Source organism: Sinohyriopsis cumingii, chromosome 2, assembly GCF_028554795.1.
Source record: "Sinohyriopsis cumingii isolate HCF-2022 chromosome 2, ASM2855479v2, whole genome shotgun sequence".
NCBI classification, from domain to species: Eukaryota; Metazoa; Mollusca; class Bivalvia; order Unionida; family Unionidae; genus Sinohyriopsis; species Sinohyriopsis cumingii.
In genome coordinates this window covers 164,010,956-164,025,156 of record NC_142962.1, presented here as the reverse complement: position 1 = coordinate 164,025,156, position 14,201 = coordinate 164,010,956, and the positions used below count along the sequence as shown (strand labels likewise).

General features: G+C 33.3%; 1 protein-coding gene across 1 annotated transcript in view; it reads right to left on the bottom strand.

Annotated features, from left to right (window-relative positions):
* LOC149806236 (protein flightless-1 homolog) overlaps nt 1-14,201 on the bottom strand; it is a 154,924-nt gene that overhangs the window by 72,099 nt on the left and 68,624 nt on the right. Inside the window, exons 18-20 of the mRNA XM_089951183.1 lie at nt 8,742-8,927; nt 3,321-3,377; nt 1,212-1,327 (exon numbers count right to left, since the gene is read on the bottom strand). Coding sequence (XP_089807309.1) covers nt 1,212-1,327; nt 3,321-3,377; nt 8,742-8,927 — 359 coding nt within the window. The remainder of the gene's footprint in view (nt 1-1,211; nt 1,328-3,320; nt 3,378-8,741; nt 8,928-14,201) is intronic.

The window sequence follows — 14,201 nt, the reverse complement described above, 5'->3', positions numbered from 1 at the left end:
CAAGTTCATTTTCTACTTGACCTGAATTAATGATTTGTTTTATTATTCTGTAAACAACTAGTACATAGCTAAAATATTCTCTATGTGTATGGGTTTAATATTAGGATAATTATTAATAGAAGTAACAAATTTATTTGGGTCTGAGTCTAGGTTATTAGAATTCCCCTATAAATATATCTGGCCTAACTGACATATTCCAAGTTCTAATTTTAGTAATAGACTGTCTAATAATAACTGAGATTTTATCTGGTAAACATTAAGATCATTCTAGAAGGTTCTCTGCCATTAGGTAATATTTTTAATATTTTCTTTTTAGAAAATGCTAATTGTCACCTGAAGTCAAGTAGAAGACTATATAATCTTGCTACTGGAAAAATTATTTACTCATGCTGTAAGATCTTAGCAGAATCAATTGTATTATTATTGTGTCCAGAAGTCCATTTGGGCTGGAATTCATTTATTTAAATAATCAATTCAAGTGATTCTTCTCTGGAAATACAAAGTACTCTTCAAAAATAACATTCTTGGAAACAGAGACTTCAATTTATCCTGAAATTACAAATAAGGATTTAATTCTTGGAATGTACTACTGTAATCCAAAAGACTGTTGGTACATCATGACATGAGCCACCACAGGCACATCAACACCTTCACCAATGGATTTAATCTGGATTTCCACTAAAGTTTATTCAGAACTGTAATGATTAGGACTTGTGTCTGTACTTATAGGATTATTCGGAATTTAATTTGCAATACCATAAGTTCCTTATTTTTATAATTTCACTTTGTATTCTAGAGAAATAAAATATTTGTTCAATTTTACAAAGCTTGCTGCTTCTCACTCTTTACTATTACTTGTTTTAAGACCACAGAGTTGTAATACTCTATTGATCATCTGTATGTAGGCACCATTCATATCAATATGTATTTACCTGCATAAAAAAGAATACTTATTGATGGTTCATGAAAACTGTACAGATTGAAAACTAAATATTTTACAGTATGTTACAAGATCTGTATGAAATTTAACTTTGATGTGTACCACTGATACTGCACAGCTGATAGATTACACTAAATTATACCTTAGAAGACAATTAATTTGCTTACTGTATGACTTTCAAGCAATATTTCACATATTATGTCCAAATTTTCATTACCACAATGGCTGTCACAAGTTTAATTTGAGATATGGAGGACAAAACTGTATCTACCTTGTTTTTGTCCTGGTGACACCTCTGGCTTTCTTGCCAACCCAGATGTATATTGTCAAGCCATCATCAACAAGGTACACAAAGCGAGGATCCAAGGACTGGGCACTCACTGGACACTAGAGGACATATATATGGTTAAAGGGATGCACAGCATTTGAAAAATAAATTGCACTGCGGTATGTACATCTTTTATAAAAACATATATCGTACAGTTCTGGTATAAAAAAGAGAATAATATAGCTTAAAATGTGTGTAAGAAAAGCAACAATTTTCTATTAGGAAAGTATAAAGAAATATAATGTAAATATTTTAGATAATTTAAAAAAATATGCCAGCAGTTCTCAGCATATAACCCTTAAGATAATAAAAATATACATTTTATGAGTTCAGCATTAATGCCAAACGTTTTGGGGACAACTGTTGTACAAAACACCTAAACCCGTAAGATCTTTTGATTTTATAACAGAGCATATGTTAAGAAGGGATGTTTTTTTAATAATTTTTTTTTATAAACTTTATGTAAAAAACATGTATGCCACAATTTTATTGGATAATACCGTACATCACTAATGTCCAAGTGGTTTGTCATTTGTATTTTGAATGATCTGATAAAATCTGCTTAAAACCCTTGCATTTTCTTTGATCTAGATTCATCTTATGCAAAGGCAATCCATATACTCTTGAAATAGTACTTGTATCTAGATTTATCTTATGCAAAGGTATTCCAGATACTCTTGAAATAGTACTTGTATCTAGATTTATTTTATGCAAAGGCAATGCAGACACTCTTGCAAATGTAATCCAGATACTCGTGAAATTGTACTTGTATATAGATTTATCTTATGCAAAGGCAATCCATATACTCTTGAAATAGTACCTGCATCTAGATTTATCTAATGCAAAGGCAATCCATATACTCTTGAAAAAGTACCTGCATCTAGATTTATCTAATGCAAAGGCAATCCATATACTCTTGAAATAGTACTTGCATCTAGATTTATCTTATGCAAAGGCAATCCATATACTCTTGAAATAGTACTTGTATCTAGATTTATCTTATGCAAAGGTATTCCAGATACTCTTGAAATAGTACTTGCATCTAGATTTATCTTATGCAAAGGTATTCCAGATACTCTTGAAATAGTACTTGTATCTAGATTTATTTTATGCAAAGGCAATGCAGACACTCTTGAAAGGTAATCCAGATACTCGTGAAATTGTACTTGCATCTAGATTTATCTAATGCAAAGGCAATCCATATACACTTGAAATAGTACTTGAATCTAGATTTATCTTATGCAAAGGCAATCCATATACTCTTGAAATAGTACTGGCATCTAGATTTATCTAATGCAAAGGCAATCCATATACTATTGAAATAGTACTTGCATCTAGATTTATCAAATACAAAAGCAATCCATATACACTTGAAATAGTACTTGCATCTAGATTTATCTTATGCAAAGGCAATCCATATACTCTTGAAATAGTACTTGCATCTAGAGTTATCTTGTGTAAAGGTATTCCAGATACTCTTGAAATAGTACTTGTATCTGGATTTATTTTATGCAAAGGCAATCCAAACACTCTTACAAAGGTAATCCATATACTCTTGAAATAGTACTTGCATCTAGATTTATCTTATGCAAAGGCAATCCATATACTCTTGAAATAGTACTTGCATCTAGATTTATCTTATGCAAAGTTATCCAGATACTCTTGAAATAATACTTGCATCTAGATTTATCTTATGCAAAGGTAATCCATATACTCTTGAAATAGTACTTGCATCTAGATTTATCTTATGCAAAGACAGTCCAGATACTCTTGAAATAGTAATAGTACAATTATTCTGTAGTGATAAAAAAATTAGTCAAACAAAATTTTTACACCAGAATTTTTAATTTTTATATAACTTTAAAACAGCGTTGTCTATCAGTTATTTCTTTGATTTCACACGCTATTACTCCAAGATAATTTAAGCAGATGGAAAGAATAGACCCAATTTCATTCCATGGCTTTGAAATATATGCTGTCCCCTAATAAACATTAAACATATCATCATTCTTATCTCTCAATACATCAATTTCAAGTTATGGGTTAACCTACCCTTTCCATATGAACAGACTGTGTTCCCGATACTCTGTATACTTTATTCTCATACATCTAAAATTATACACAAAATTTCAGCTGTCAAACATTGGAATAGAGAATTATAATAAGCATACAAGTCTAAAGGCTACAGGAATAGGGTTGACATGCCATGTTGGGATGGCATGTGTTTGTATGTCTCATTAAACACAGCAAAAAGTTACAAAGTTACAATCAACATCCAATTAGCTGAAATACTCTACACTGTAATGGATAATATAATGTAAAAAAAGAAATAATGAATAATATAAAAATACAATTAAATGGATGTAATGTAACATAGGAAATATTGAAAGTTTAAAAGTACTATGTACTGAAATATGTAATGTACCTGAAGAAATATTGAAAATTATAAAAACGCTATGAAACAGATAATGTAATGTAAAATCAGAAATAGAGAAAGTTAGACAAATACATAGGAAACAGAGAAAGATAGAACACTAGATAGGAAATAGAGAAAGAGAGAAAAATACTATCTTTGCACAAACGGAATTAGCAAAATATTTAAAATTTCAATATTATGCTATCCTTGCTATATGTGTTCTTTTGTTTGTCATAAACACAGTAAAAATATTATACAAAGAAGTTTAAATTAAATATAAAACTATTATATGTTATATAGCCCAATAAAGACATCTATGAACAAAGACATATGTTAATAAAAATATCTCACAATAAAGATGTTTATAAAGACATCCATGAATAAATATATGTGATTAAAGACGTTTATTAATAAAAAACATCCATGAATAAAGACGCCTATAAAGACATGGACGAATAAAGAGATTTATGAATAAAGACAAATAAAGACATCCACAAATAAAGACTTCTAAAAAGACATCTATATAGACATCAATAAATAAAGACATCCATGAATAAAAATATATATAAATAAAGACATCTATAAAGACATCCATGAATAAAGACATCTATAAAGACATCCATAAATAAAGATATCTATGAATAAAGACATCTATATAGATATCCATCAATAAAGATATTCATGAACAGACATTTATATAGACATCCATAAATAAAGATATCCATCAATAGACACCTTTATAGACATCCATAAATAAAGATATCCATGAATAAAGACATCTATAAAGACATCCATGAATAAAGACACGTATATAGACATCCATAAAGATATCCATGAATAAAGACACCTATAAAGACATCCATAAATAAAGATATCCATGAATAAAGACACCAATATAGACATCCATAAATAAAGATATCCATGAATAAAGACATCTATAAAGACATCCATAAATAAAGATATCCATGAATAAAGACACCAATATAGACATCCATAAATAAATATATAAATGAATAAAGACACCAATATAGACATCCATCAATAAAGATATCCATGAATAAAGACATCTATAAAGACATCCATAAATAAAAATATCCATGAATAAAGACACCAATATAGACATCCATAAATAAAGATATCCACGAATAAAGACATCTATATTGACATCCATCAATCCATGAATAAAGACATCTATAAAGACATCCATAAATAAAAATATCCATGAATAAAGACACCAATATAGACATCCATAAATAAAGATATCCACGAATAAAGACATCTATATTGACATCCATCAATAAAGATATCCATGAATAAAGAAAGCCTTATAGACATCCATAAATAAAGATATCCACGAATAAAGACATCTATATTGACATCCATCAATCCATGAATAAAGACATCTATAAAGACATCCATAAATAAAAATATCCATGAATAAAGACACCAATATAGACATCCATAAATAAAGATATCCATGAATAAAGACATCTATAAAGACATCCATAAATAAAGATATCCATGAATAAAAACATCTATAAAGACAACCATAAATAAAGATATCCATGAATAAAGACACCAATATAGACATCCATAAATAAAAATCTCCACGAATAAAGACATCTATATTGACATCCATCAATAAAGATATCCATGAATAAAGACATCTATATTGACATCCATAAATAAAGATATCCAAGAATAAAGACACCAATAGAGACATCCATAAAAAAAGATATCCATGAATAAAGACACCAATATAAACATTCATAAATAAAGATATTCATGAATAAAGACATCTATATTTACATCCATCAATTAAGATATCCATGAATAAAGACATCTATATTGACATCCATCAATAAAGATATCCATGAATAAAGACATCTATATTTACATCCATAAATAAAGATATCCATGAATAAAGACATCTATATTTACATCCATCAATTAAGATATCCATGAATAAAGACATATATATCGACATCCATAAATAAAGATATCCATGAATAAAGACATCTATATTGACATTCATCAATAAAGATATCCATGAATAAAGACATCTATATTGACATCCATCCATAAAGATATCCATGAATAAAGACATCTATAAAGACATCCATAAATAAAGATATCCATGAATAGAGACACCAATATAGACATCCATAAATAAAGATATCCACGAATAAAGACATCTATATTGACATCCATAAATAAAGATATCCACGAATAAAGACATCTATATTGACATCCATCAATAAAGATATCCATGAATAAAGACATCTATATTGACATCCATCAATAAAGATATCCATGAATAAAGACATCTATAAAGACATCCATCAATAAAGATATCCATGAATAAAGACATCTATAAAGACATCCATAAATAAAGATATCCATGAATAAAGACACCAATATAGACATCCATAAATAAAGATATCCACGAATAAAGACATCAATAAAGACATCCATAAATAAAGATATCCATGAATAAAGTCACCATTATAGACATCCATAAATAAAGATATCCATGAATAAAGACATCTATATTGACATCCATCAATAAAGATATCCACGAATAAAGACATCAATAAAGACATCCATAAATAAAGATATCCATGAATAAAGTCACCATTATAGACATCCATAAATAAAGATATCCATGAATAAAGACATCTATATTGACATCCATCAATAAAGATATCCACGAATAAAGACATCTATATTGACATCCATCAATAAAGATATCCATGAATAAAGACATCTATATTGACATCCATCCATAAAGATATCCATGAATAAAGACATCTATATTGACATCCATCCATAAGATATCCATGAATAAAGACATCTATAAAGACATCCATTAATAAAGATATCCATGAATAAAGACATCTATATTGACATCCATAAATAAAGATATCCATGAATAAAGACACCAATATAGACATCCATAAATAAAGATATCCATGAATAAAGACACCAATATAAAGATTCATAAATAAAGATATCCATGAATAAAGACATCTATATTGACATCCATAAATAAAGATATCCATGAATAAAGACATTTATAAAGACATCCATAAATAAAGATATCCATGAATAAAGACATCTATATTGACATCCATCAATAAAGATATCCACGAATAAAGACATCTATATTGACATCCATCAATAAAGATATCCACGAATAAAGACATCTATATTGACATCCATGCATAAAGATATCCATGAATAAAGACACCAATATAGACATCCATAAATAAAGCTATCCATGAATAAATACACCAATATAAAGATTCATAAATAAAGATATCCATGAATAAAGACATCTATATTTACATCCATCAATTAAGATATCCATGAATAAAGACATCTATATTGACATCCATCAATAAAGATATCCATGAATAAAGACATTTATAAAGACATCCATAAATAAAGATATCCAAGAATAAAGACATCTATATTGACATCCATAAATAAAGATATCCACAAATAAAGACATCTATATTGACATCCATCAATAAAGATATCCACGAATAAAGACATCTATATTGACATCCATCCATAAAGATATCCATGAATAAAGACATCTATAAAGACATCCATAAATAAAAATATCCATGAATAAAGACACCAATATAGACATCCATAAATAAAGATATCCACGAATAAAGACATCCATCCATAAAGATATCCATGAATAAAGACATCTATAAAGATATCCATAAATAAAAATATCTATGAATAAAGACACCAATAAAGACATCCATAAATAAAGATATCCACAAATAAAGACATCTATAAAGACATCCATAAATAAAGATATCCATGAATAAAGTCACTAATATAGACATCCATAAATAAAGATATCCATGAATAAAGACATCTATATTGACATCCATCAATAAAGATATCCACGAATAAAGACATCTATATTGACATCCATCCATAAAGATATCCATGAATAAAGACATCTATAAAGATATCCATAAATAAAAATATCCATGAATAAAGACACCAATAAAGACATCCATAAATAAAGATATCCACGAATAAAGACATCTATAAAGACATCCATAAATAAAGATATCCATGAACAAAGTCACCAATATAGACATCCATAAATAAAGATATCCATGAATAAAGACATCTATATTGACATCCATCAATAAAGATATCCACGAATAAAGACATCTATATTGACATCCATCCATAAAGACATCCATGAATAAAGACATCTATAAAGATATCCATAAATAAAAATATCCATGAATAAAGACACCAATAAAGACATCCATAAATAAAGATATCCACGAATAAAGACATCTATAAAGACATCCATAAATAAAGATATCCATGAATAAAGTCACCAATATAGACATCCATAAATAAAGATATCCATGAATAAAGACATCTATATTGACATCCATCAATAGATATCCACGAATAAAGACATCTATATTGACATCCATCAATGAAGATATCCACGAATAAAGACATCTATATTGACATCCATCCATAAAGATATCATGAATAAAGACATCTATAAAGACATCCATCAATAAAGATATCCATGAATAAAAACATCTATATTGACATCCATCAATAAAGATATCCATGAATAAAGACACCAATAAAGACATCCATAAATAAAGATATCCACGAATAAAGACACCCTTATAGATATCCATGAATAAAGACGTCCATATTGACATCCATCCATAAAGATATCCATCACTAAAGACATCTATAAAGACATCCAAGACTAAAAATATCTATAAATAAAGACATCCATGAATAAAGATATCCATCTATAAAAACATCCAAGAATAAAGACATCCATGAATAAACATGGCCATAAGTAAATCAAATGTAGAAGATTTGATAGAAGAAAAAAAATATAAAATGGAAGATGATCTAGTTGCCAACACTGAAAGCATCTAAAGTTTGCAATCTTGACCAAATAATGGAACTACAATATCAATTTTAAATGACAGTTAACTCAATGGAAGAAAAAAAAATGAAAAGGATCTGTCAGGTATTACCATTTCCTCCACTGTGTAGAATCCACTGGTTGTACGTCCTCCCTCTATGTAGGAGACTCCATTCTCAAACATATACAAAAATTCCTCGCTTTCATCTCCCATTTCCTCCCGGATAGTCCGACACTCCGCTCCCAATAAGTTACGCAAATTCACTGCATGGATGGCTGCACAGGCCTTCTTATCAAGCTGGAGAAGAAAACACAAATGCTTATGTCCTAAGTGTAAGGGGTAAGCCTCATTAAAGATAATTTAACTATAGCATAACAAGATTTTTTTAAAAATATTTTACAAGCTGCCCAAAGAGATGTGAAGAAAGCCTATGTAGAAACATTTCCCTCTGGACAGTTTTGTGGATATTAATTTATACATTCCAGACAAAATACACATTTGAATGATATGCCTTAAAATACATAATCAATTCTGAAACTACACCTCTTCCCACCTTTTGTGTGTGTGTGTGCGCATGATTTGGATTTTTAACATAGCTTTAAAATTTTTTCAATCATATTGCTATGATGTCTGCAGTGTGACAAGTTTATAGTGATGTCTAGTGCTGGGGCATCATGCCACAGACATGTAGCATGATGTCCTACCTAGTCATATTATCCTGACACTAGGCCAACCAGTCCTAACACTAACCTCTTAATGCTGACTGCCAAGTGAGGCAGCTGTTAGTACCATTTTTGTAAGTCTTTCGTATGACTCAGCTGGGGATTGAACCCATGACCTCCCATATCCGAGGTGTACACTTTACCCACTTTTCTATGAAGGCACATTTATGCAGACATTTTAAGGGACAAAGGCTTTTTAGGAATAACCTTAAATTACAAGTCAGTTAAATATGGATTCTCTGTAACCATCTATATTGACCTGCCACAAAATGCTGAAAAGATGCAGCATTGCCATGGAAATGGCTATGACCGTATCACTATTACATTTAATAACAAAAAAACAATGAAAAGATTGTTAGAGAATAACATTTTTACAAATTAAATCAATAACAAAACTAATTAAAAAACCCAGACTAGTATCATACATTAGTTTCAGTTTCATGTATCTTCCACTTCTATTGGGTCATTATAACGCACATCTTTTGAGCCATGGAGAAATGCAATTTTTCTCATGCTCAGATCATTTTCAATAATCAGTATCTTTCCATGCACCCCACTGGCAGCATTCCCTTGACGACCCCACTGGCAGCAATCCCTTGATGACCCCACTGGCAGCATTCCCCTGATGACTCCAGTGGATGCATTCCCATGATGACCCCACTGGCAGCATTCCCTTGACGACCTGACTGGCAGCATTCCCTTGATGACCCCACTGGCAGCATTCCCTTGATGACCCCATTGGCAGCATTCCCTTGATGACCCCATTGGCAGCATTCCCTTGATGACCCCACTGGCAGCATTCCCTTGATGACCTCACTGGCATCTTTTCATTTAAGAAGCTAATGCTGTACTGGACAAACAAAATTTCCACCAACTGAAGATAAAACCATTCCTGCTTCATGCTGAAACCATCTCTGATATTCTTGAGCAATAATACTTTTCAAATTAGCTATTGTAGAAGGCATAAAAGATAAGCACCATTTTCATTTAGAACAAACCAGGCATCATAAAAAGACTATATGTGAAAACCTTTTTTTGATCATTTAAGAGAGTCAGTGTCAAGATTTTCATTATATTTACTGTGTCTCAGAAGGTAATATTTTCACTCAGGATTAACTAGATATCATAATTATTCTTCTGGTGAAAACCCCATGTTGACATGACTTTCCATTTAGGTAGATGTAGCAGAATATTTTCATGATGCCTGCCATGGTGGCCAAACTGGATGTCAGATCAACGCAATTTTGTTAAATACCAAGTAGGAATTCATACGAAGTCGTCTGGTAAAAGCCCAATGTTGATCTAAACTTCCATCTACGAGGCGTAACAACAAAATTTTCAAGATGGCTGCTGTCATGACCTTATTGGATTGACACCATTTTTATTTCAGACCAACTCCATACCACTGGGAGTCTTTGAGTGAAGACATCATATTGATATGACCTTCTCTTCGGCAAATATAGCAATACAATTTTGAGGATGGGTGATGTGGTGGCCATACCCTTTTTTCTCTATATACCATAAAGACAAAGGGGAAATAACTCTTACACATTACCTCCTCTCCACCAACAATGGGTGCGCCAGTTTTAAACAAAGAAATTAACTTATGATTCTTGTCTTAGCAGGAATTTTGGGATGGTTTTATAAAAATGAGATCAGCTAAGTATCCTTCAAGAAACATCATTTGCTAAACAATTTCCTTCACCTTTGAATACATTTCCTGATCACATTAATATTCAGCGACTAGGTACAAGGGTGAAGGAATACTGAGCATCCAACCTCTGGCTCCTTTCAAGAGTGGCTGGATTCCCTATGTGAAGGATAGTCTAATCTCCTGTCTTGACAGCAGCACAACTGACAACTAGCGAAGAAGATAACACTTATGATACATTTTATGGGCAAATCCATCAAGTGCACTAATCTACTTCCTGTGATGAGGTTGTGCTGATGTAATTGGGTCTGGTGGTCATTTGGGCATTGCACTGATGTGACTGGGTCTGGTGGTCATTTAGGCATTGCACTGTTGTAATTGGGTCTGGTGGTCATTTGGGCATTGCACTGATGTAATTGGGTCTGGTGGTCATTTGGGCATTGTGCTGATGTAACTGGGTCTGGTGGTCATTTGGGCATTGTGCTGATGTAACTGGGTCTGGTGGCCATTTGGGCAGCAATTACTGAACACAACATATTCAAATATTGCCTCTGTGAAGTTAATTCCTGTGGAAAAACTAAAGAAGGCTCACTGTTCATACCAGCTAAAAGCTTCTATGCCTTGACTCAAAACATTAGGTTCATAAGTGAGGCTAACAGAGATTATTCTAATTTTATGAGCTGAATGCTTCATAAGGCAATTCTTATCATTTGAGACATCATGGTATGCCCAGCGTATAACCGATTTTAACCACAATGGGATGATGCTGTTGCATCAGTCTCTGAATACATACCACTTCCCCATGAAGGCCTTTAAAATGGAGGGCTTTCCAGCTAACAAGATTCATCAACATTCAATGGCTGAACTTCTTAACTTTGCAGAACTTTCCTGACAAGCAACCAGAGTGAAGGTGAAGCCAGTCTGGAATACCTGTGATCATGGCTGTTTGAGTAGGTTTAGCATTGCCTGGATTTTCATGGATAAGACTATCACTAGACTGAGTTGATCAATGACCCAAAATTGAGTTGATCATTGACCCAGGACTTGTGTATTGTTTTTGGTTCTATGATAAGTGTTTGGAAAGGCCAAAAACACATCTCAACAGTGTATTCACAGTCCAGTCTTCCAGGTCTGGAACCAAAGGTGGGCAATTTGTGATTACACCTTGTCGCAAAACCGTATAACATTTGATGCTTTCAAAGGGAGGTAATCTGATGAAGGATCAATGGATAATTCTGTATGAAGGATATCATCCTTTCTTGACTACGAGCTGGCCAGGACTCTGAGCCGGCTTGGAATGTGTCTCATTTGTATGGCTTTATTTAGTTGAAAACACCAGCAAAGAAACTTCCAAACAAGAATGGATATGTGAGTGATTCCCCCACCCATTTGAGGTGGTAGGCCACCACCACCAAACTATTCTTATATGGTCTTAATTTCTAAGAAGTTGATGTGAAGTGGTAATTCCTTGGGACTCCTCTTGGCAATGACCGTGTTGAAGCATGGCAATAGACTGACTCCCCAAACATATGAACTGGCATCAGAACAAACTGCCATTTCCTGCTGATGCTGTTCCAGAGATACCCCTGCCATGAGCCAATCTTTGTTTTTGATGCAGGAATAAAGCTATTTTGGTTGTGATCCTCTGTGATTGAGTTGACCAGGCTGAAACTGGACAATCAGGGCCATCTGCAAGGGGCTCAAGAAAAGCAGCCAAGAATAATCTCAGCACTGAGCAAACATATGAGTTACAGGAAATCCACTCCCTGTTTGAAATTAACTCTACCTACTGCTGTAGATGATCATCTCTCCTTTGATGCTGAGAATGATTAAGCCTTAAAGTCTAAACAGTAGGCATGGCAAGTGAGTTCCTGTGCTACTTCATTCTTTTATCTTGCCACCAAATAATAACGGTGACCCAAAGAGTGTTGCACAGAGCACCAAAGAATGGTGCACCTTAGATGAGTGATGACAAAGATAGACATCTCATCTCACCAAAACTAAAGTGGCAGAGGCCATCACAGCATCAGCCACAGAAAGGTGTGGAGCCCTTTTAATGGCACTGGTGACCCTTGTTGTTTATTCACAGGTATGATGGCTGTCTGCTTTTTCAGCAAGCCCAAAAATGGCTAGTGATGTCAGGTCCAACATTAAAGATGTTACCATGACATTACAAATGAGCTCTGAGGAGGCATGAAAGAGACTCTAGTCTCATTACAGAAAAGTGGAGCAGTCATAACCATGGGATGTTCTTGTCTAGCATCGAAAGGTGTGTGTGTGATTTGGATTTGTAACGCAGCCTTAATAATTTTTCAGTCATATCGCTACAATGTCTGCAATGTGGCAGTTTATAGTGATGCCTAGCACTGGGGGATAATGTTGCAGACATGTAGCACGATGTCCCACCCAGTCACATTATCCTGACACCAGGCCGACCAGTCCTAACACTAACCTTTTAACGCTGAGCGCCAAGCAAGGGAGCTGTTAGTACCATTTTTGTAAGTCTTCAGCATGACTCAGCCAGGGATTGAACCCACAAACTTCCGCATTCCGAGGCAGACACTCTAACCACTAGGCCACCAGAGTGATGCGCCAAAAGGTAGGCGTTAAGAGAGTCTGAATATGTTCCATACCAGCATGGCAAATAGATTTAAAAAATGTCCTTTATTTTCAATGACTACAGCAGTAGGTGGCAGGAGGGAGGTTACTTCTCCTCTTGCAGGTCTACTCACACCTTGACTTTACAGCTCACAGTGGGCAGTGGAAGGCATTTGGAAACTTGTAACACCAGCTTTGAAAATAAATTCAGTCCATTCCATAGTTGGATCTGTTCAGAGTTTATTAAGACATCAAGGATATTCTCACACTCACTGTGTGAGTCATCAGGGACTACATCCATGTCCATGTACCACATTTCCAGAGGCACTGTGCAAGTCATCCTCATCTGGTTCTACACCCATGTCCATGTACCACATTCCCAGAGGCACGGTGCAAGTCATCCTCATCAGGGTCTACATGTCCATGTACCACATTCCCAGAGGCACTGTGCAAGTCATCCTCATCTGGTTCTACACCCATGTCCATGTACCACATTCCCAGAGGCACTGTGCAAGTCATCCTCATCTAGGGCTACATACATGTCCATGTACCACATTTCCAGAGGCACTGTGCAAGTCATCCTCATCAGAGTCTACACCC